The sequence below is a fragment of the Artemia sp. Qi Xiang Cuo genome, chromosome 2 (genome assembly GCF_049724085.1).
Source record: "Artemia sp. Qi Xiang Cuo chromosome 2, ASM4972408v1, whole genome shotgun sequence".
NCBI lineage: Eukaryota > Metazoa > Arthropoda > Branchiopoda > Anostraca > Artemiidae > Artemia > Artemia sp. Qi Xiang Cuo.
The window spans coordinates 94,037,940-94,063,339 of record NC_142795.1 but is presented as its reverse complement, the minus strand read 5'-3'; the positions used below and the strand labels follow the sequence as shown (position 1 = coordinate 94,063,339).

At 35.6% G+C, this 25,400-nt stretch overlaps 2 protein-coding genes across 5 annotated transcripts in view; one reads left to right on the top strand and one right to left on the bottom strand.

The window, feature by feature from the left end:
* Window positions 1–25,400, top strand: part of LOC148955831 (2-hydroxyacyl-CoA lyase 2-like) — a 113,186-nt gene that overhangs the window by 5,295 nt on the left and 82,491 nt on the right. Inside the window, exon 1 of one of the 4 annotated variants that reach the window (XM_089104543.1) lies at window positions 22,448–22,466. The exons of the other annotated variants lie outside the window; for them this stretch is intronic. The gene's annotated coding sequence lies outside the window, so the exon portion shown is untranslated. Of the gene's footprint in view, window positions 1–22,447; window positions 22,467–25,400 lie in introns of those variants that run through there. 4 annotated transcript variants of the gene reach the window in all.
* Window positions 8,856–9,233, bottom strand: LOC148955832 (uncharacterized). The gene has a single exon (XM_089107919.1). The coding sequence runs from the start codon at window positions 9,231–9,233 to the stop codon at window positions 8,856–8,858; it is 378 nt and encodes a 125-aa protein (XP_088964045.1).

Genomic DNA, 25,400 nt, shown 5'->3' with positions numbered 1-25,400 from the left:
AAAGAGAGAAAAGAAAAGAAAGAAAAAATAAATAAAGAATAATAATAATAGTGCAGGGACAGCAACTACATACCATATTAATGTTGTGGGGTCACACTCACAAACCAACGAACAATTACAACTTAATTTAAATTAAATCAAATCAAGTCACCTCCAAAACAAACAAAACTAGAATTCATACTTACTTAATAATTTTTCTTTCAATTTTGCTTTAAAACCACTAGAATTTTCAAGTTTCTTCATATCATTATCCAAATTATTCCATAAATTTATACCCTTTATAACAAAAGAAAACGTGGACCTGGCAGACAATATAGGTGGAGTATAATAATCATTTTTACCCCTAGTATTTTGGTTATGTATATTCCATCGGCTGTAAAACCAACCATTAAAGCACTCCGGCAGCTGCTTCATATTGTACCTATGCATAAATACTAGGCCTAATATATAAAAATGATGAAGACCTGCTGCTGGCAGTATCCTAAAATACCTATAGACTTCTCGAACCGAATCTCTTTCTGATTTTCCTGATAATACTCTAATAGACTTGTTTTGGATAATTCACACAGGACTATCAATTGAAGAAAATGTACCAATGTATACGGAAGAACAATACAAAATATAGGGATGGATTAACGATAAATAGAGAAGCCTAAGTATACTAATTGGAAACATATATTTAAGTTTACAAATCATCCCCAAATTACGCGATAGAATCCAGGATAAAGTTTCAATATGGGATCGGAAACTGAGAGTCTCCGATCCCATACTGCCTTTTGAAGAGCAATCATACCATCTTCATATGCTATATGCTGTATCCATGGATAATAATTCGATGTCCTCGAAAATATAAGAAAACTACTCTTAGAGGGGTTCACCTTTAGCTGATTCACTCTCAGCCATCTTGAAACCTCATTTAGCGATTCTCGTACACTCTCTAGGAGCAATCTCTCTGACTTTGCAATCACCACTAAAGAAGTATCATCAGCAAACATAGGCACTGTAGCCGCGCTATCCTTTTTGACGATCTCACTCATTCTTGTTTCCAGTTTACTTACAGACTGTGGAAGATCATTCACAAAAATTAAAAATAATAAGGGTCCAAGTACCAAACCCTGTGGAACTCCACACTCAATACAATTTTCATCAGAACCCATATTGCCAATTTGAACATATTGTTTTCTACAAGACAAAAAAGAACGTAAAAACGAAAGAGCTGGACCCCTAATCCCATAAATTTCACACTTCATTAACAAAATATCATGACCAACCGTATCAAAAGCCTTTACAATATCTAAAAATACAGTTGCCACTTTATACCCATTATCCAGCGCCATATTAATAATGCTAGTCAAATATATGTTTGTTTGCTCAGTAGTGCAATCTTGATGGAATCCAAATTGTGTAGGAGTAAATATTCTCTGGTCTTCCAGATATTGATACATTCTGACCGAAAAGCATTTTTCTAGTATCCTAGACATAATGGGTAAAATCGAAATTGGTCTATAATTTTCAACAGCACCAGTATTCCCTCCTTTATGTATTGGTATTACTTTCGCTGATTTAAAACAACTCGGAAACACTCCCTATTTTAGACACTGATTAATTAATGAAAAAAAAGTTTGAGCAATCGCATTCCAAAGTATTTTTATTACTCTAACTGAAACAATATTAGAGCCAGAAGCGGTACCTTTCATACCATAAACAATGTTTCGAACTTCAGATTCTTGAACTGGGAGTATATTTAAAGAGATTTCCAACTCCTTATGAAGGTAATTTTGAAAAGCCTGGTCGCCTGGTTTGCTTATAATCGACTCTTTCACTCTCCTTCCAACTGTCGAAAAATGGTTAGCAAATTCTTCACAAATTTCCTCTGGATTTTTAAGACTGGTTCCATCTTTACGGAGTATTTCCTGAGGGATTCCTCCAGATGATTGTCCTAAAGTGCTTCTTATCACATTCCATGTTTTCGACGGATTTCCAGATTCCTTTTCAAATTCTATTTCATAATAGTCTTGTCTAGATCTTCGCAGGAGTCTGTTTAGGGCAGTACGATAACTCTTATAAATTCGCTCATTTTCATCACAGGGATGACGTACCCTTTTCTCATACAAATTTTTCTTCTTATATATCGATCTCAATAAGATTGGAGTAATCCAAGTCGGCTTCGAAGTTTTTCTTCTATTGTTATTAATATTCCTAGAGCATTCTTCCAGGGATCGCTTAATAATTTGGTAAAAGACTCTAAACTTAGAGTCAATATCCGCAGAGATTGAAAACTCTGTATTCCAATCCTTATTGGCTAGGTCATTTCTACATTTCAGAAGTGCATCTTTATCGAGTAACATCCTCAGCTTGAGACTGCTCTTCTTTGTGGAATTTTTATTATGAACGCATACCGAGTAACTTGCAAATACACCAAAATGATCAGAAGTATCACTTATAAGAACACTTGGACTACCCGACATATAATTTGAAAATATATTATCCAGACATTTCGATGACGTCCTCGTAACACGAGTACTAATATTAATAGCAGGGATATAACCAAATGAAATCATCAAGTTTAAAAATCGGTCCGTATTTGATCCATTATCCATTAGATCAATGTTAAGATCTCCCATTATAAAAATAGGACTTCGATGTGGGATCTTTTCCAATTGTTCTTCAAATAATTCATAAAACTCAATAAGAGATCCTGACGATGGCCTATATACAATCAGAACATAACCACAACGTCTAGACAGCTCTAACTGCAAAATAAAAAACTCAAAAACCATTTCTATATATATTAAAATATCGTCTCGGACACTTGCCCGTATGTCAGAACTTATTTACGCTGCCAGTCCCCCGTGTCGGCGAAGTTGACGATTTTTCGTGTAAAGATTATAACCTGAAATATGTAAAAGTTCCGAATTATAATCATTTAACCAAGTTTCAGTCAGTCCAATTACCTGAAAAAGAGATAAACTGGAAATTTCATTTATAAAATCTAAACTTGAATACAATCCTTGGCAATTCAAATGGAACACATTAAATCTGTCCGAAACATTACTACATGCCATCTGCATTTGGTTTACGAATAAATATTTAGAATTTTTAAAGTCCAACCTATAATAACCACCAGGCCCACCACTTCCATCAAAAATTTCATTATACCTACTTTCAAAATTTACCTTCTTGTTTTCCAGCCCCAATACGTTAATTTGTCCTGGAGGAGACTCCAATCTTTCATCCAACATCAAAGCCAAGTAGACAAATTTGAGTACGACTCCACAGAGGACACAATTCAATACACTCTAAATATAAATTTATTACATGCTGCCCAATAACAATAATAACACCAATAATAATAATGAGATAAAAAAAAATAACAACAGCAGAAAAAGAAATATTCAAAAAAAACAAAAACAACAACAATGACTCAAAAGGGTACACCTTGCATAATGGGTGCCTTCTCATATTTACATTTCTTCTACGCTACAAACAATCAACTATGAACTATATGAACTCCCTCAATTTCCCGCCAAAATTTATTTTTATCACCAATTAATCACCAGCTACTTCTTAATCAATGGGAACATGAATTCGAACAATTATTTTTCCTCTTAAGCTTCACTAATTGCCGCTATATTGGTTACGAAATGATTGATTATTCGGTGCATAATCAAGTTCAGGAATCAAATCGTCTGGTGAATATTTAGCACGTGTTCCGTTGGGGCGATTGAAAAGTAAAACAGACGGAAAAGTTTTCGAGATCCAAGCATCTATTCCTAATTTGCGTAATTTCACCCTTTTAATCAACAAATCATTTCTTGCTTCGCGAACTTCAGCTGGGACATCATTACTGAGGTAAATATCACGGAACGACGACACTGCTTTACCTTTTAATTTCTTGGCATTTTTCAAAATATCAATTTTCGATTTTTTATCAGATACTTCAACACGAATAAATTTCTGTTGCTCACTCACTTGGGTTACCTTGAATGCTGGGACTGGAGCTATTTCTAGTCCTTCCGTAAGAATACTTTTGAAGATATCCTTCGCATTTTTTTCAGATTCACAAGAGACATTCCATACAATAATATTCTTTTCCAGTTTATCAAACTCCAGCCTGGCCAATCTCATACTCAAATTATTTGACTCTACTCTGAGCTATACAATCATCAGAAATTATTTTTACTTGGTTCTTTAGAGATTCTTTGACTTGCTCAAGCTGCCTCACTCGCTCATCATTTTCAGTCAGCTGCCTTGCAAATCCCACATGTGATATCTCCAAATTTGCCACTTTATCTTCAATTCCCTTAATCCTATTTTCTAAAGAATCTAGCTTTTTTCCATTTTCTGTTACCAAACTGATAACAGTATTTAAACTCTCCGCAACTGCTGAAATCGTGAATTTATTTGTAGAATCAGTGCTACTAGTAGTAACGTTGAGATCATATTCCCCTTCTCCCCTCCGAGTGTTTTCTCTATCATCTCCAATATTATGAGGTTGCTTTCTTTTACGTCCCATGATTATTTCCAGACAACAAAATTAAATTTAATTATCTGCTTACCTCATTAAGGACCATTTTTTTTTTTCACATGGGTCCATTACGTGCAATTTGCTAAGCCAGCGTTAATTTGGGCACGACTTTCACCCCTCTTCGTAAAAAACTGCTCCAAATAATCCAAATTTCAAATAGAATTAAACAATCCGAAGGGCCACTTAGAAAACCGTAAATCCACTTGTCATTAACACTAGGCACCCCAAGCAAGGGCTTAATCAATCAAACGCATAGTCGGAATCAATATGTTAACAGCTGGAATTCTGCACATGTGAAATGTCAAGTTCAAATAAATTTCAATAACTTTCACAATATAATTTAAATTCCGTCAACTTATAATCCTTAGTTTCCATTATATATTTAATTTGCTTTAGATGTTCACCTGATAGAATCTTCGTGGTACTTTGTTTTAATTTTTGTATTTCCGTACTAAACAGTTGAAATTAGGTTTGTAATCTTTATATAAAAGACATTTAATAGGCTTGATGAGGTGAAACTTTTTGGGTGTGTTTCTAAATTACATTAGGTAGTAGTTTCTCGTTTATTTCTGCGTAATTTCTTTCATAAGGGTTTCCTTTCCTTGTAGTAAGTAATTTATGGTTTTGTGTGGATTTCCTTACAGTAGCGTCTCTCACGAGTATTCAATATTATACACTCATCTTTTCCTTCAGTCCTCCTTGGTGATCGTCCAAACTGTCATGTTGAATTTTGCTATTTTCTTATAGAAGTCATCTATTACGAACTTTGATTTTAGTGTGGAGGCAATTGAAGTTGGAAACTCTTCATTATCTTTACTATGCATTATTTTACTGGCTTGTATTCCTTTGTCTGACCTTAGGAATTGAAATATCGACTCTTCGAGTTCATTCGTGTTTTTTTCTAGTCGTGATGCGTGTTGAAATAAGGTCTCGAAGGGTTTGGGGTCCAACTTCATAAAAATTTTCCATGCATCACTGCTAGCTAGCAAGGAATTTTCATGTTTGAATATTACTCCTTTTTTTAGAATATCTTGGGCTACTGCGTGAACAACGAGGATTATGGTGATGCTTTTAAGTCTCATTTTATTGTTTGTTTCTAGAATTAATTTATCATTAATTTTACCCATTCTTACAAAATTCGTTTATTTACTATTTTGTTATTATTATTTTTTTTCAAAGGCACTTTAACTTTTAACTTAGGTTATTTTATTATATAACTGTTTTATGGTATTGGCCAAATAAGACTGATTTGTAAGCGTAAAACAGAATTTCTGTTTATGAAAAATATTTTAGGATTAGAAAGGTTATGGTAGTAAAGTTAGGACTTCCAAGCTTTGTTCTGGTTGTGATTTGCCTTTATGACTGGTTGAGATATACCTTTAAAGCTTAGCTAGAAATTACTATACAACCAAATTTTGCATTATGTTTTTCGAGTAAGCAACATATAAATAAGTAAGCGAGCAGCACATAATTACACTGTTATCCTTTTTTTTTATAGGCCTAAAATTATTATAATCTGCACTAAGACCAAATAATTTATATTTATGAGATTGATTTATTCCACAGTTACAAATTCTTATTATTAATAAATAAAAGGTGGTTTTGAGGTTAGATCTTTCGCTTAATTTCCATTTTATTATTCTTATAGGAGCCTCTTTTTCTTTGGTATGTTTTCCTGTGTTTAAGAAATAACTTACTATCAAGGGATTTGTATTCTTAAGATTCAGTGTCGAATAAAAATTTTTTGTAACATTGAATTTAAACTAAAGGAAGATGTATTACTTAATATTTGAAACTTTGGTTATTTTATTCAAGGTTATAGCAAATTTTGGGGGCTCTGCATTTATCAAGAAGTAAAAGGTCTGTTTGAGTGGGTCCCTTGGAATAGAAATACTTGATATTGAGGTTCTTTTGTAGGCGAGACATTGTTATCTTATGAAAACTCTTAGTCCGACCTTTGGGTTGTTCCTTATTGTTAACACTGCCTCTTCAAATTTTCGATGTAATTTCTTCCTGGAGTCGGGAGATTTGGGAGCCAGTCTACCGGCTCGAGGTATGGCTGGGGAAACTTCAATATTATTCTCCACCATACTCCGAACCGTCAGGCAACACTCCGACTTCTTTCAGTTGGACTGGATACATCGTACTGGAATGGTACGAGTAGAGTTTTACTTGTGAGCTAGAGGTTTTTTAAAATTATTATTCCTTTATGACCCCTATTCATTAAAAATCTTTTTTTTTGTATTTTTAAGGGTATTTTTATCTGTCCGGTTTCTTAACCGCTCTACCTGACTGTGTCGTTACTTTTTCTTCTGTTTCTTGCGGTTTATTTCTTTGTGGCCCTGGGGAATTATCCCTTGAAAAGAAGTTTGTAGAAGCTTGATCGCCCTTGAAGGTCAGGTTTGCGTTTGATTCGCCTAGGCTATTTATTTTTGTTTTACTGTGATTTGCCACCATCGTATCGAATTCGATCATTCGACCCACTCATTTACTTTACTCCCCATTGCTGTGGTACAGTCCATTAATGCAAGATATTCAGCATTACAAGTGGCGCGATCGGAGAACTGATAGGGTCTATGTTCGCGGCCTTAAACCCTAACGGCGTAGCTGGTGCGATCAGTAAGCAGGATAACTACCCTTAATTTCAAATTTATCACGGTCAATCCTTATTGGCTAGGGTGGCTCAATACTCAATACCACAGCAATGGGGAGTAAAGTAAATGGGTGACCGCACCACCGACTGAACGCGAGAAAATAAAACATGTATCTGTATCAATGTGACCTCTTTTCCTCGAGTTATCTCCTTCACGAATAACACCAATGTTGAGTAGAAATTAGATTCCTGGGGCCCCTAATGATGGAAACCTACGAACTAGTTATCTGCTTTGCAGTAGGATGCAGACACATAAATAAAACAAATACAAATAAAAAAGCAATAGTTTTATTGAGACTTACATTTAGGTGTACAACAATGCTTCACTTCAACTGACAACAACAGAGGCAGTGAAAATAATGACCAAATCTCTACAATGACTGCATAATGATAATTCTGACAAATGAATGTCCAATCATAGTTCTGACAAACGAATGTATCAAAAAGATTATGACAACTGAATGCATCGAAAAACTTATGACAACTGAAAGCCTCAAAAAACTTATGGCAACTGAATGCCTCAAAAACTTATGGCAACTGAATGCTTCAAAAAACACTTTTCTTCATTATATTAAATTATTCCTGCTCCTGCGGCCTAAGAGCTATTTAACAATCTACCCAACTCTTTTGAAGGGCCCGCTACCTTATAATTATTTTTGCAAATTCACTTCATTGTGCCAACTGCCCGTCCAATGATTCTTTTTAAATTTTTTGATAATTAGGCATTCAGACTGTTCTGGTAACTTAAACTTCCTGTGAACTTTGTATCTAGCATTTCTTTACTGCCGAATATATTCGCGAAATTCATAACCGATTAGTGTCAATGTTTGGCTGAGACTAGAATGCGGTTTTTCTTTTGCAGGTTAAGAAGTTTTTTTTTTGAAACGAGATTTAAACCTAATTAGAGAAAGTTTAATTTATGTCAGAATTATCTTTAGAAGGAAAGAATTTTATATTTTTTTGTATTTTAAATATATCACATACTACTCACGGTAGAAGCCAATACAAGTTAAATAAGGAGCAACCACTTGCAGTTGTTCATTTCAACTCACTGAGTGAGTCAAAAGGAAGGGCTGAATAGTCTTAACTGAAAAGCCCATGTCTGCTGAGACAGAAGAAGATTCCTGAGAGATCATTGAGGCTCTTGATGCATTCCTGAGAGTTTATTTACCCAACTCAGCTACTTTCTAAGATGGCAAACAGCCTTTGAGCTAGGATTTTACCCAAACTGTAGGCTATATTCACCACAAATTTTTGAAACATTCTATTGAAATAAAAATAATGTTAGAAGGTCAGATAAAAGATAATGACATCTCCATCTTATCTTGCTGCTAATCTAAGGTAATTAGATTCCTTATCTTGTGCCTTTTTATGTGTATGCTGTATTAGTAATATTTATATTCACAATTCTATTGTTCTCTATCCAGGAAAACTAAATTTTATATGACTGGTCCACAAACACCTGTTTCATTTAGAAATGACAGCATATCACAAATTACATTACCTTAAATTACCTTAAATCGCATGTCCAGCGAGATAAGGTGGTGTTGAGCCTCCTGTAGAAATCTCGCTGTTGGTGTTTCAAGGTTATGATTTGACATCCCAGTTCAGCCTCCATTCAGCGTTGGCCCAGTCTTGATCAACTCCTTTCTTGAAGGCATCTATAGTTTTAGATTAGACGGTGGCTTCAGATAGGCTGTTCCAGAGTGGGACGGAACGGACTGAGAAGAACTGTTGGCGCTCACGTTTGATGAAACGGGGGGCCTGCAGCTTCTTGGCGTGTCCTCTTGTGGTAGTTGAGACGGATGGGGAAAAGATATGACTTAATAGGTCATTTTCTAGCAACTTACGAGTTGCTATTACGTCTCCTCTTTTCCTACGGTATACTAAGGTAGGGAGTTTGAGTAAGGTGAGACGTTCCTCGTAAGATTTGTCTTGGAATGCAGAGATAAGCTTAGTTGCTCTTCTTTGGACACTCTCAAGTACTTTCACATCCATCTTATAGTACGGAGAGGCTAGGGTCATGCCAAATTCCAGATGAGGACGGACCATGACTTTGCACAGTTTTGTAATCACTCCCAACTTCCTGGTGGTAAATGTTTGCTTTATGAGGCCAAGGGCTTGGTTTGCTTTTGCAACTTGAGCTCGTGTGTGGCAGTGAAACTTCAGCTCACTGTTTACAATAACCCCCAGGTCCTTCTCCTCACTGACTGCCTCAAGCTGGGCGTTTCCTATGTTATATGCCAGTTTTGGATTATAGCATCCAAGATGTAAAAGTTTACATTTTAAGGCATTGAATTGTATACACCAATCCGATGACCATCTGGATAGTCTGTCCAGATCTTTTTGCATATTTGATAGATTTAGGTCGTTATTGGCCAATCCTAGGAGCTTGCAGTCATCAGCATATAGTATCAAAGTATTCTTCAGGTTCATTGTACAGTCATTGATGTACATGCTGAATAATTTAAGCCCCAGGATGGTGCCCTGTGGCACTCCACTTGTGAATCGTAGCAGTTCAGAATAGACAGCATTGCCATTGCAGTTGTACACCAACACTCTCAGATCCCCGCCAATTGGAAAGGCTTCTATCCAAGCTACTATATCTTCATGTACTCCATATGCCTTTAATTTCAAAATTGGTGTTGAACTTTGTCAAATGCTTTGGCTTGGTCAAGCAATATGACATCCACCGGCTGACCAGTGTCCAAGAGTCTAGTCACAAAATCATCTGACTCAATTAGATTAGTATCAATTGAGTGGCCTTTTCGAAAACCATGTGGGCTTTTGCTAAGCAATTGGATTTTCTTGAGGTGGTAGACCAGTGCATTGTTTATGATGCCCTCAAGTACTTTACATATAACTGATGGAAGACTTATAGCCTAGGTTAATAGTTACTAGCAAAATCCCTTCTCTCTTTCTTCTGTATTGGCTTGATGTTGGCTTGCTTCCAATCATTTGGAAGTATTTTGGACGTGAGGGACATCTTAAGCATCATAGCAATAGGTTCGGCAAAGTATTCAGCAGTTTCTTTTAACAGTCTTGGGTGTGGGTTATCGGGTCCAGCAGCTTTGTTAGCCTCAAGTTTTTTTTAGCCTCTTCTTAACGGTTATGTAAAGACTCATTTCGATCGGCTCCATCCAAATTATTCCGTTATGGTGGCGCTTTTTGCAACTTTATCATTTCCCATATGTTTCAATCGGCGTGGTTTATTAGTCAAAAGTAAAATATAGAGCGGACCAAAGCCAACCAATTTAATTCATTCTTGTTTAGCAAGTAGGTTTGACAACCTTTGTTCACGGAAATTGTCTTTCCAACGGCTGTCTGATAATATTTTGAAGTGAGATTAAAGAAGAAAGAAATAAAGGCTTAGGAGTCTTTGGCACCTGGTATTTTTTTTCAGGTTTAGTTGTAAATCTGAAAGGATTATTTTATAGTCAATTTACTAGTTTTTTCCTTCAAGGATGCTTGCACAATATAGATGATTCGGGTTAGCTAGCCATTTTTTGGGGGATCGAAAAACGTTACAAAATAAAATAATTTCTATAATTTCCCACTACTTTCCCATTTACAAAAAAAAATAAAGAGAGAAAAGACGGATTTAAACTGAATTAAGCTTCTTCCACTGCTCTATTCAAATTTAACCCGTTTTTTCTGTCGCATGCTTGTTTTAAAGTCAATAATCTCTAGGTTGTTTTCCCCGTCGGTTAAGTTTGTATATCATTGTTGACAAGCTTTATTTGATGTGATAGCTTTCTTATTACAAAACAAAACATTTGTTGTAAAATAAAAGATTTAATATATATACGTACCAGACTGTCAGAACCAGAACCTTTTTTTAAAAAATCACAGTTTATATATAATCCAATAAGATCATTCTCTATCTCACACATTGTAAAAACCCAGACCGGGGTGCGAGTGGTCTGGAGAACGTTTTTGCGGATATAAACATAAGCAAAGTCAAATTTGTGGGAAAGCAGGTTTGTCTGTTTCCGTTTGTTTCCATAAAAGTGCGTTAAAACAATCGTAAATAGACTAACCTGAATTCCCGCTAATGCAGAAATAAGCGGGAGGAGCTTTTTGTTTGCAACGAGAACGAAGACCAGAAATTATCTGCAATAAGCTTACTGGTATATTCTGTCTACTGTGTTAAAAAATATACAGATGTAGAAGTACAGACATTAAACAATGTTGTAATGAGAAATTGACAATAGGTAATTCAGATGTATATATATTTTTTTTTATTTCAAAAAATTTTCGCAACGGCAAAATCACCTTTGTACCGTAAAAACTGGTTTACTCTTTAGGGAGCCAAGCATAAACAGTATTTTTATTTTATGCCAGAGTCCCATCAAGGTCAAGCTTGTCAACAAAAAAAATATGAATGACCAAAGCCGTATCCAAGTGGGAGGAGTTGCCAGGTTTGGCCCACCCCTCCCCGAAATTTCGGCTTCCTCGTAAAAACGTACCAAAACTGAGATAAACACATTTTTGAAGTTTTCTTTTACCCCCCCCCCCCCAAAAAAAAAGCCTCTTGCCCAAAAAAACAATCCTGGATACGCCCTTGCGAATGATATGTGGTTGTTCTTGATTTTAATGTCGAACTCATATTTAAGAAGCAGAAACCTAAGATGGCAAGAAACTGGTTAGAAAAGATTGCAACACTTATTTGTTTCCAACTATTCGTGAAACTAACGAACAATTTACTCGTTGAGAAGAGTTTTATTCATAGCTCATATCATAGTTTTAGCACCAATTTTCACAAGATATATTCACAGATTCACAGTTTCAAGATTTACAGTTACTGTTGATGCTGTTGGCTCATTCGTCAACGTAAATTTTTTTCTGCAGCCACTGCATTCAAAATAAATTAGGAGAAGACCGATTTTTCCTATTTTTTGTATTTTAGGCCTCCCAGGATCGCCTTTTTCACAGCTAGAAAGAAAGAGTAATTGAGTTTCTCTTTTTTTTTATCTAAAATCTTTCGCTGCTATATAAGAAGAAAGGGAGGGTTGAAGATTAAATGAAACTTATCTTATAATTTTTTTTTTTATATGTTAATTGTAATTTCTATTTATCGTAAAGTAAAAAAAACTGTTTTTTTTCAAAGAGAAATTAATCAGCATTATAAAAAAAAAGAGAAAAAAAATTATTACGAAAATGAGAGAGCTACCTCTCCTCAATTCCTCTCTCTTTACCCTCAAGTTTGACTTCTTACCAAAATTATTAAAGAGTAACTGCTGAAACCCAAGCTACGTTGAATTGGAATAAAATGTTTTTTTTTATTTTTAAGACACGTATTTTTTTTATAATAATAAACGAGGGATTAAGGAATGTAGGCAGCCCCCTCATGTACGGAATAGTTCCTTATCCCTTTAAGTTATAATGTTACTTCTTACTATTAGAAAAAAAATAGTTTTTTTTAAATTTAATCTCTGATCATTTTCAATAAATACTGGCAAATCTCTTCCCCCCCCTCCTTAGTGGATTATCCCAAGAAAAATTAGTTCTACTTGGATAGATAACCATGGATCATACGCAGTCGCTAAACACTTTTATTCACCTTCACCAATGAGATAATTTTAATTTAAAAATTCCTCCGGGTTAAAAAAAAACCCTCCTGAACAAGACCATCCTCTCTTAAAATTCTTCGTGAAATATTTACACTGTGAAATTTTCTTCCTCTCACCCAAAAAATTTTCGTATATTTCCAAACACCAAACACTTTTGATTGGTAACACTAAACTAAATTAATTTCATACATTTGGAATCAGCGTAAAATACATTTCTTGTGATGCATCATTTAGAATTATGGTTACTATAGGTTCAAGCTGCTCTTTATTTACAGCTGCTCTCTACGAAAAACTGTTCATTTTCCAGTAAAGTTAACCTAGTAAAACGTGTTTATACTTTACGAAAAACGTACCCTTTTCAGTAATTTGTCAAAAAATAAAAAATTGTAAAAAGAAGACTAATGAAAGATAGAAAAAAAAAGCCTGAAAAATTCAATAATAACTTTTTCCCTTTATAGTTAATATTACATTCACTATGCAGTCCCAACTATTCCCATGATCTTGTGCACGATTATTCTGAAGCTAAATTTAAATAAACTTGGTACTTTTTTTTAATTTTAGCTGTGTCTTACACCTTTTTTTTGCATATTGTTTGCTTTTTCCCCAAAGAGTTCGAAGACTGCTCTGCAAAAACAGGTTCTTCTAAAGTTAGTAAAGAGCCGTAATTCAATAAGCTTTTTCTATGTAAAATAATTAAATTGCCTATTAATATTAGCCTACCTCTTACGAAAAAATCAGAATAAATATTCTTAGAGTTCACCAAAAAAGGATATCAATTGTGAATTGAATCTCAGGGAAGGTGAGATAATCGGAAAAAGACCTAAAAAGGCTCAGCTAAAAATCACATAATCCTCAATTGTGACTTAAACTTTACACAGAGTTTGTTTTAGTTGTGATTCCACCATGGTGAATCTTATAGAGTCCTGCAAGACCAACAACTGCCGGATTTTTAACTTTTAACAAATTAATCTTTATCTTAGTTCGCTATTTTTACTTATAATTTGTAAACCTATAAGTTCCATTAAATTAGTTAAATCGGTGCTATTGAAAAAATACTTACTAGTGATCATTTATCTTGAGCAATTCCGTAGCGAAGTGATATATGTTAACGATATAATTTTCGTTAAGCAGATCCTGAAAGTTTTTGTCTTCGCTCAGCTTCCCCGGTCCTTGAAAGGTTTTGAAACCGTGAATATCTGCTTTTTCTTACTCTTTTTGTATTTCATCCTACTTCTTTCGGCAATCTGCATCTAATTGCCCATATAAACCTTGAACGGAAGAAGATGTAGGCTCAAGGATGGGTACAGACCATGTTGAAGCCAAGTTTGTATATTTTTGTACGGGGGGTGGAAGTCTGGAGTCAGATTCAGCCAACGCGCCTGTTTCAAAAAATTGGACATTTTTCTGGGTAGGTGGTATAGGGTCTGCTTTCCCTTTTTATTTGAAGTATTTTCACCAATACTTTTGATTTTTCTGCAAGATAAAAATAGGAGCCTGTAGAATAAGCTTATGCCAGAGTTTCCTTGTTACTCTACCCTCATTCAATCCAGGTTAGGTTAAAAACAGACTAGGTTAGGTAAAAAAGAACATATCTGTTCTTAGGGGTGGGGCAACAGGGTCAGCTGCCCCCGGCGCTACATCAAGGAAGGAGGCGCCCGGAGGATTGCCTACTTTGATCGAATTGTTCACTTTTATTCGGCTTTTGTGCTTTTATTTGAGTCGTGAGGGGAGTACTGCAATTAATTTTCGTACGTGTTAAATATCCAGCACACAATCGAGATGTGAGTGTGTTATGAATATTTAACAAGTACATCAATTTTTTTCGGGGTACTCGCAACTTCAGGGACACCTCTGTAATAGAGGGGGGATAGCGGCTAATGTTGTTGATAACATTTCAAGGAAAAGTCCTAATAGAATAACAGTAGTACTATAAAATTTACTTTTCCATATATCATGATCGTATTTATAACAATATAGTGTTTCTTAAGAGTATAATTCTATGGGTTCTAGGCATTTAACCCCCCGGAAAATACCCCCCCCCCCCGCAGAAAATACCACCAGAGAAAATACCCCCACCGTGGAAAATCTACCCCCCTCGCGGAAAATACCCCTCGTAGAAAATACCCCTTTCCTGTGGAAAGAGGTATGAAAGGAGGTGCCCCTTCCAAAAGACTTGCTCTTAAAGCTAAAGTTTTGAATTGTTGTCCCAGTTCTTTAAGAACGATTCCTGAAACAAAATTGCCGTTTAATTAGAACAATAAGCTTTGTTTTAAAATTCTATAAAAAAAAAAATTAGTGAAAAGAGTGAGGTCTTGAGGAAGAGGCAACCCCTTTAATATGCGTAACAATTTCAGTTTGCTTTAAATGTTGATGTTGCTCATTACTTTCAGTTGAAAAAGCTTGTTTTTTTAAATTTAATTTCTGATCGTTTTCAAATAATACCGGGAAATCCGGCTCTCTCCATTACAAATTCTGGTACTTATGTATTATACACCCCTCGCTCAAGTTTACGATGTGTAATACTTGAGAAAAAATCAGTTTCTTTGCTTGTTTTTTGTTATTTAGCAACAATGTTGGACTATATATTTGCAACGTGGGGGGGGGGGGGTAAAGTATAGCAGATCTGCATGCAAAAAAATTTAGGTACAATTGTTCTTCATATTGTGAAGTAAGAATTGTTTTCTGACTTAAAACGGTCCAAATTCTTTACCCCCTCCCCCTTATGTGCAAATATATAGCCCAAATTATATATTTCCCATCTATAATGTCACTTGTCCTTGTCTTGTCTTGCGCTAAGCTGAAAGAAACTAACAAAGAAACTGATTTGTTCTCGAGTTTTACACAGCGTAAACTTGAGTGAGTGGCGTATAAAACACAAGTACCATTCTTCCCCCCTACGGAAAAAACTCAAATAAATTCTCAAATTTGAAAAGCCTTATTTTCCACGGGGGGGGGGGGGGTATTTTCCGCGGGGGTACACACTGGCCACCAATTCTAACATATATAAACAACTAGAACTAAGAAAGTTTCATTTAATAATTGCTGTTTGTTTCTATTAATCTGATTATGATATTTCCTTCCATTATTAACCCTATTTTGAAGTGTCTGTTAGAATAGTATTTTATCTAGTAGGCTAATTGTGTTGAAATATTAGCAGAAACATTTTCATCGGGTCAAGAAAGACAATAAAGTTATAGATATTACTTTTTCTTTCATTGGTTTGACATTACGAACCAAGTGTTGATGAAAAATAAGGGAGAAAACTATACCTACAAAATTAGTTTTTCAACTATACCTGTAGCCAGTCTAGCCATTAGTTCCATTGTAACTGTAGTGATTATTACTTGGAAACTGGGGTGGATCCAGGCTTTTTTAGGGGGGGGGCGCAAAATAGGTTGATCCGATAAAAAAATTAGGGGGGGGGCAAAAGAGGTGGAGCCGATAAACGTTCGTTCGGAGCATGTTTAATTACCGAATAGGGGGGTTATTTAATTAAATAACCCTACTTTTATTTACGCTAGGCGGGGGCTCCCCCCTCACCCCCCCCCTGGATACAACACAGAGTGGTAAAAGCGCGCATGGCCAAATTATGAGTATATTTATTTTTTCGCAAGCTAATTTTCAAAAGTTTACCCGTAATTCGGTCAAATGAACGAATATGAAGATAATTTTATCTTTTTCATGCTACATTTTCATTTGCATACTTAGTGTGGATTAGAAGCAAATGTACCTAGATTAATGAAACGTACATAAATAAATTAAATTGAGATTTGTAAGAAACTTTGAACAAAATAATACCAAAAGAAATAACTCCTTTTGTTCTAAAAAGAAAATGCATCGAATTGTATATTTAAGATTAGATAGAAACAGAACAAATGCAAATAAAAAATATTACTTACTTTTTGAACTGTTCTGAGTTTCGCTTCAGCTTATTTCCTTCGTTTTATTTCCCATAATAAATCACACGGTCCGATACACAGAAAAGAATATTCAAATCACCCAAGCCGAGAACTTTTTGTCTTGTGTGATTGTAAAATTGGTGTTTCTAGACAGGTAGACAAAACGATAGCCGCCCACTTTAAATGCATTTCAAACAGCCTTCCGAAAGGATCCGCCCTTGATTCTTTTAATGAGAAATAGCGAAGCGAAGTCCATCTATTTTTGTAACAATTTAACATTTTTTGCGTTTTCTTGAAAGTTTACGTTATTTTCTACAGAAACGTCTAAGTAATATAAGAAATCTGCCACGGTGACTGCATAGATCCGAAGCTAATGAACAATATGATACAAATACATTGTCTATCCCGTCAGAATAGTAGCTTCAGATTAGTCGCAAAATTCTCTGTTTTTAAAAAGCATTTTTGTGTCTAAAAAAAAATTTGAATCATATTTCAAAAATATAACTCGGTGAAATCATAAATCTAAGTCTCAGCTATCGAATAGTACCAAAATTGTCATCTTTAGTCGAAAATTGAAGACGGCACGCGGTTTATTTAAAAATGGTCAAAAACATGCATAGTTTACATAAACCTTAACGTCCTCTTTACAAATAATTGGCATGACCATTGGTTCTGGGATTAGTTTTTCTGGTAGAGGAGGTGGTATGTTGGCTGTGGGTAGGGCAGAGAAATTGGTACTAAAACTGGAATTTAGGAGGTATGCTTTTTCTTTTCTACCTGAAGCTTTTTTACCATCCTCTCTCATTAGTTCTGGGATATCTCGTCTATACGGGTTAGCTGCAGAGACATGTCGCCAAAACATCTTTGGGTTCTGTTTTAAGTTAGCTGCAATTGCATCTTCATGGTCCCTTATAACCTTGCCAGTCAAATTTCTTAGTCTGTTTCTACATTTCCTAAACCTGTCATGGTGGTTATCACATTTACATTTTACATACTTGGCCCAAGCTCTTTTCTTTTTCTTCATTGCTCTTTTTACTTCTTTTGGCAGGTATGGGATTGTTTTAGGTAGTAGACACCAATATTCTTGGGTGTTTTTCTTTTCAGTATCTAAGACTGTTACCTTAAGCGTTTCCCAGCTTTTCTCAATGTCCCAACTATTGACTATATCCTCCCATTTAATCCTGGATAGGTCCTGCCTCATCTGCTCATAGTCCGTAAGGATTTCTTTATCGTGTTCTCCTTCTTATTGTTTATCTGTATTTCAGTCAAGATACAGACATGGTCACTGCTTCCAAGAGCAGGATGGTAAGAAATAGAGAGAAATCGTTCAGGATCATTTGTGATAACTAAGTCAAGTAAGGAGGGTTGTTGTTGGTGCCTGAATCGTGTTGGTTGGTCTACAATCTGTATCAGTATGTTGTCAGAAAGGGAATTTGTTTTGATTCAGGGTGGGCTACTTTCAGGGGGGTATACTATTCCTTCAACCCAATCAACATCAGGCATATTAAAATCTCCAAACAAAAAGACAGTTGAGTGCTCATTGGAACTCATTTTGGACACCAGGTCAGATATGGATAGATGTGAAATAAATTGATCAGAAACTGATGGGCTTCAGTAAATTACCCCTATCATATATGATTCAGATCCTACATGGAGTTTAAAACAAACATTTTCAACCCAACTACTAGTGGAATTAATAAGAGGGTAACTCACAGTTTTAGCTTTCAGTCCTGTCCTGCAGTATATTGCTACTTCTCTGTGACATTCAGAGTTATTCAAATTGCGACACAAGCTGAATCCTGGCATTTGAATGTAAGATTCCACCAGCTTGTGCACTGAGTTGTTTGGGCAAATTTCACAAACACAAATAATGTCCACATTAAGATCAAAAAAAAAAGCTTTCAGTTCAGCAAGTTTTGGGGCAAGAGTATCAAAATGTGTGTAAAGCACACAAAATAATTTTTTGGATTTTTTTATCTTTGTAGCACTGTTGTGAATGCCAGGAATTTCATTTTCGGAAATGATTTTGCCTTCACTGTCCAAATCGGCACTTAGAAAAACGTCATTGGTCAATTCCAGTGATTCTGTGCTTTCATAACTTGTTGAGTCCATGGAACTTCCAAAGCTCTCTTGCTCCCTATTTACACTATTTACATGATATTTGGCTGTTCCAGATTTAGTGCTCCATCTGTTGTGATTGCACAGGGACTGGTAATCCCAAAGGTGCCCTGTTTTTTAAAACAATGACCCTGTTTCTAATTCCTAGATTCTGCTCGCCTGCAGCAGCACATTTTTTTTATCTCATCCACTAGTTCCTTTCTTTTCTGGCCATCCTCTTTGGAGGTATCTGCGTAAAAGGCTATGTTGCCTTTTTTGGTGCGGGAGAGCTTAAGGATTTCCGCTTTCTGCTTACTTGAACTAATAGAAAACAATATGGGATCAGGCCTTGCAGCAGCAGGGGTTCTAGAATCTGTGGAGTTTTGAGCTTTTGGTAAGCGTCGAATGTTCGTAATGCTGTCCACATCGACTTTGAATTCATTTTTTAGGAATCTTCGTATGAATTGTTTATCGTCTGCTTGAGGTGGTACGCCATACGCAATAAGGTTCAGGCGTGAACCTTATTGCGTACATAAAGGAGAAATATATTATTTGGTACATAAAGGAGAAATATATTATTTGGTACATAAAGGAGAAATATATTATTTGGGGTGTATACAAGACCATCAAAGATGACAGGCAGTGCATTGTAGGAACACTGCTGGAGATTTTCCAGACATCTATAGACAAAGGGGAGCTTCCAAAAATCTGGCATGAAACAACTATTGTGCCCATCCATAAGAAAAGGAAAAGGGCAAATGCAGAAAATTACAGACCAGTATATCTCATGTCACTGGTCTTTAAACTAATGGAAGGGTGTATCAGAGACTGCATACTGCACCATCCTAGAGAACAAACTGATAAACCCAGATCAGTATGGGTTCCTTCCAAACAAAAGTTGTACCGCAAAACTATTAGACATGCTCAACAAAGGGACCCAAGCTCTGGAAGAAGGCCACAATATCCTGGTAGTATTGTTTGATGTTGAAAATGCATTTGAGAGCATCTCCCATCCACATCTCGTCCAACAACTACAGAATTTCGGTCTCCAGTCACAACTACTAAACTGGGTTGAGTCTTTCCTGAAAAAACTGAATGCAAAGTGTGAGGGTCAGTGAGACCCCAATTGAACCAGCCAGGGTGACAAATGGAGTCATTCAAGGTAGTGTTCTTGGGCCCCTCCTGTTCATACTATTTATCAACAAAATTAACAGTAGTATCTCAAGCTCTACCAAGACTTTTGCAGATGACACTAAAGTCTACAGAAAAATGGCATCACACATGGACAAAGTCATCATTCAAGAAGATGTTGACAAACTGACAGAAAACCTGAAAACCCTTGGGCTAAACTTCAACAAAAGCAAAACAAAAGTCATACAGATTGGCAAGAGAAAAGAAACAGTACCACAGTTAACTATAAGAAGTAGAACAGGTGCAAGGATACCATTAGAGACAGTGAAATCAGAAAGAGACCTTGGAATTATTATTGACTCTCAGCTTAGGTTTCATAACCACACAAATAAAATAGCTTTGAGGCCTCTTAACTCACTGGTCTCATTTGGTGGAGCTTCAAGCATCTTGACCAGTAGACCTTTGTAAAGCTGTACAAAGGGTTAGTAAGGCCTACTATTGTGTATGGTAATGTCATATGGGGGCCTCACTATAAAACAGACTCAGCTGAGAGAGAAAAAGTTCAAAGACAAGCCACAAAGCTTCTTCCAGGCTTCAAAGATGAGTCATGAAGAGAGGTTACTGAAACTGCAACTTCCAACACTCAAGTACAGAAGAAAAAGAGGAGCCCAAATCCAGACGTACAAAAGGAAAAACAAGTTGGAAAAATTCAGCTTCGAAAATTACTTTTAGCTCCCCAAAACTCAGACTACATGTGGTCACTCAGTAAAAGTGATCAAACCCCATGCCCTAAATAAATCAAGAGCCAATTTCTGGAGTGTGAGAGCTGTAGAGGACTGGAACAGTCTCCTAGAAAGTGTTGTGAAAGCAGACAACCTAAATACATTCAAAAATGGACTCAACCAATTCTGGAAAGAACACATGTACACACACAACTCTTAAACATCTGACTTTATTGACTTAAAACTGTTAACACTACCATCTGTGCACTATCCACCAAAGTTGATGTTGTGCTGGGGCTCTGCTGGCCTTACACTCTGGGGAGACTGTTACCCATAGTTTAAATTGCAGAATTTCAGATAGCCAAGTATCAGGGAAACAAGACTTGACAAACCAACGGACAGTCACCTAGAGAGTGCCATAACAGGGATGTTTCCATAAAGGCACTGAGGATCCTGTAAGTTAATCCTGTAAGTATAAGATAAGAAATCTAATGGTACTACTTTTGTTTTATTATTGTGTTTTAGAAAACTTCTTGAGAATAATAATTTATACTATATATTTGCACATTAGGGTGGGGCTAGGATAAAGTAAAGTGAAGTACTTTTAAGGAAAATTAGTATTTTATTGATTTTTTTGGAACTTTTAAAAAGTAGTTACCAGAACTTCATAATGTTTTGGTCTGAAGAGGCCAACCACTAGTTTAAACCATTCTAAAATAGCCTACTTTATTTGTAAGTGAAAATATTATTATACTTAGAAAAAATATAAAAAAGGCATTGAGCAGTGTGTTTGCCTTGTCTCTAGATCAGTAATAGAGCCTGGCATGTGTTTACCCTTACTGCTAACAAAACAGAATAATCACATAGGCATTTGGATTTTTTTTTTTTAATTGAATTCTCTGTTCTTAAGAATAATTTAATAAAACCACCTTCATAATTTTTATCTATCCTGCAACTAAATTATGCTATCTTTTGCAACATTAATAAATTGCTGGGGTGAATAAACTATAAACAGTTAAATGCACTAACAAACAAAAGAAAAAGACATTGTAAAACAATGGGTATGTCCTCTCAATGGTTTAATTTAATTTCTGCTTTTGGTAGGCAGAGGCTTTGCATAATGATATGGCGGCAACAAACAATGCTTCTGACTTGCAAATAGTGAGCATCCTAACTTCAGAATAAGTTTATGTTTGCACTCACAGAGAAAAGGTATTTTTAGCAACTTGAAAGCAAGTTCACAAGACACATAATTCGTACCAAGTATGATTTCTGCAGGACGTTTCTGCACAGTTTCAATGTCACTACTGAGATATTGTGCACTTATGGGCCCCTGACTTGTAATGACAGCTGTAAGACAGATATGCCAGTTTGAGTTGCATTGTAGCAAAACCCAGGCATCATAAAGTAATAAACAACCTTGTTGAACAATTTCCTTTTTTTACTAGGATTTTAACATGTGGGCTAAAAGAGCAGTCTTCAGTATACAAGTCTGAGGACTGAGGTTCAGGATAGGAGAGATCATGTTTTAGAGGGTTGAACTTTATCGCTTTTGTTTTATTTTTGTTGTTTTGCAGCCAATATGTGTCACACTGGCCAACAAAAGTCAATTTGAGGTCACTACATAATTGCAAACAACTTGGTTCTCTACTAGGTATTTTAGCATGATGGATAAGTCATCAATGTACTTAAAACAATTCTCAACTCCAAGTTCCACATAATTTATCACCATTTCAAACAGCAGGGCTGCAAGTTTGGCTCCCTGATGTGTACTGCATGTTATTTTGGCCCAGTTTCAGTCAATATCTCGTGGGATAACTATGTAAACATACTGATAGTGGCTGCAAAGAAAATCAATAACAAGTAGCAGAATATTCTTTTTTGCAATCATTGCCTTTAAGTTTTGGCAGCAGTAATATGGTAGATTAGGCCATTTTTTTTATAATTAGCAAAAAACAAGTCCACAATACTATTTCTTTGATCTAGCTATTGGTTATTAGGTGGAATAGTTAAATGTGTTGCTTCTTTTTAGACCACACTACTGAAATGGATCAAGGAAAGGCTAATTTTCGAAAAAGGTTCATGGTAAATGAATAATTAAGTCACTTTGGCTAGATTAGGAGTAATCAAGTTTGGCTGCAGCTGGTCACAAGATTCTGGACCTTTGACTTGTACATATGCGTTCTTCCATGTCTGAGGAAATCTTTGTTCCTTAAAACACTGATTAATCACTGAAGTAAGGGGTTGGGGAAGGAAAACTGAATATTCAATCAGTAAATTTACTGTCAGTCCTCCAGGATACAAAGAACAGTTCTTTTTCAGCTTCTCAATCTCCTTGAAGACCAAATATTCTATTAAATCTACAATTAACTGTTTAGAAAAATCGTGTATGAGTGGTTCAATTCCACAATTGTTGATGGAAGGGTAAGTGGTGCATATTGTTTAGAAAAATGGGTCTACTTCAGTAGATGTTACAAGTGGTTCATTATCTTTATGCATTTTAATGTCACCAGCTATCTTCTTTCTTGTTAAATATTTTACCTCAGCATGCCACCTCTGTGGATCAGTATTCAAAAGTGGCATGCCACTTCTGTGGACCAGCATTCAGAAGTGGTTACACTTGTCATGGACATAATGTTTCTTAGTATTGCTGTTAGGTTTAACTATGAATCCTTAGGACTTTGCCGCATTTAACTGACTGTTTGAATTAAGTGGGCAGTGGGTCTTGATCATTTCTTTAATTTCTTGCATTGCCCATGGTTTGTTGCTATTGCTGGTTTTTCTGAGGAAATGTTTGTGACAATTATTTAGAAGCAGAGATTTCAGGATATCCACTTTCTCTTAAGGTCTATCACTGAACATCCGTACTTGCATATGCCAACTGGACATTGCCTCAGTTGTGAGGTAACAAAGATGACAATACCTTAGACACATTATCTGTATGTCAGACCATAGAATTTATAAAATGCTTCTCCACGGGCAACTGGAAGGGACAAATTGCTAAGTAAGACCAAAGAACATGCTCTGTAGTACATACAGAAACAACAGAAGGGTCCTCCAGATGCATCTCATAGCAAAGTGGGAGGATATTAATGGAACAGTCCCCTTAAGGAAAGAATAGAGGCTACTCAGTGACACCCTATATGGCTCTGGAGGCACTGGTTGAACTAAGTCTAAGGTCAGGTATTGAATATAATTTTAGAGCCACCAATCTGATTTGTTTATTGCCTCCATTGATTTCGCTGTTAGTACATTAATAAACAGATTTTTTTACTATGCATGCAATTCATAGGTATGCACAATGGTACAACAACAACTCTTAATTTTTTTTAGATGGTGTAGTCTTTACCCTGATATCAAATGCACTAATTTGTATTTTAGGGCCTAAATTATTAACATTTTCAGACAAGGATCATTTGAAGAAATCTTGGAAGGAATTCTCCTTACCATACCCCTGTATGCAGGTATGATTATAATAGTGAGCCTTGTTAGTGTGCTCAATTAATTTGACAAGGGTTCTTACGTAGGGTGATGCAGGAGATAACATTGTCGATAAGCCGAAATAGGGTAAAGGCACCAATGATTCAACAGTTTTTGTAAAAAAAAAAAACACTTTTTTTACTCTGGAAGGCTTAATTTAAAGACTTTTGGTTTGAAAAGGGTTTCAGTATGTAGGAAAAACATCTAGGAATCCAACTGTCTGATTAGAAGTTTGACGTTTCAGCAGAATAGGGTACAAAATTTCGATTTTTTTAAATTGGAGCATTTTCACCTACAAATTCAACATAACCAAAAAATTACCTGTTTTTGATGTAAGTTGGAACCCAATTTGACATATGTCAAAATACTTGGGGAATGCTTGTGGGTGGATAATAGCATCTCCAAATACTCTCTGGAATGCCCCACCTCCTCTCAGGTTTAACAATCCAGCAAAGATTTATTTGTTGTTTGTAGTGAAAATGTTGTCAACATTTGGCCATTCAATGTTAATCTGCCATTTTAATCCAATTTAAAAATTTTAGTTCTGACTATCCTTTGTCTGGAAAGTCCTGAATCCTTGAAATATGCATATCCTACTTCAGATTATATGAAATTTGTGACACTGAGTTGTTTAACACGTTTCACTAGCATTTTGGGTGGGATAGGGTCTAAGAAAACAGGAGTGGATTTCTGGAAGTTTTGAGAAGTTTATTGTCATTATATTTGACTTAGTGGAATTTGCTTTCATATGTCAATTCTTTGCCTCATCCAAAACATTGGTAGGATTTTGAGGGAGTCACTTTTGATGTTTCTATGACATACTTCAAGAATCAGCAGATCATCTACATATTAATACCTTGAAGGGAATCTCTTACCAATTTCATTAAGCAATGCTAGATATAAGAGTAGTCCTAACAAGGTTCCTTGAGGAGTTCCACGCTAAGTAGGGAGGGGTTCAGAGAGAATATTTTTGTATTTTACAACTTGGGATCTATTTGAAAGAAAACATACGAAATTTACTAAGAGGTGGTCTACTTCAAAGTTATTCAGTGATAAATGAATTAGGATGTTATGATCAACCAAGTCAAATGCTTAAAAATATGAACATGGTATGAGGCCAAGTGACAGTTCTTCAGATGATTGAAAATCTAGCATCAAATCAGTAAAGCTATAAAAAAAAAACTTTTTAACGTTTTCATGTAAAATATTATTTGAAATAATAATCACCAAAATATCTTGTTGTTGAAAAAGTACCTGTAAATTCAACAACAGTTTTTTTTGTCAGAGGACCCTGGAATTTTGACACCAATTGTTTCT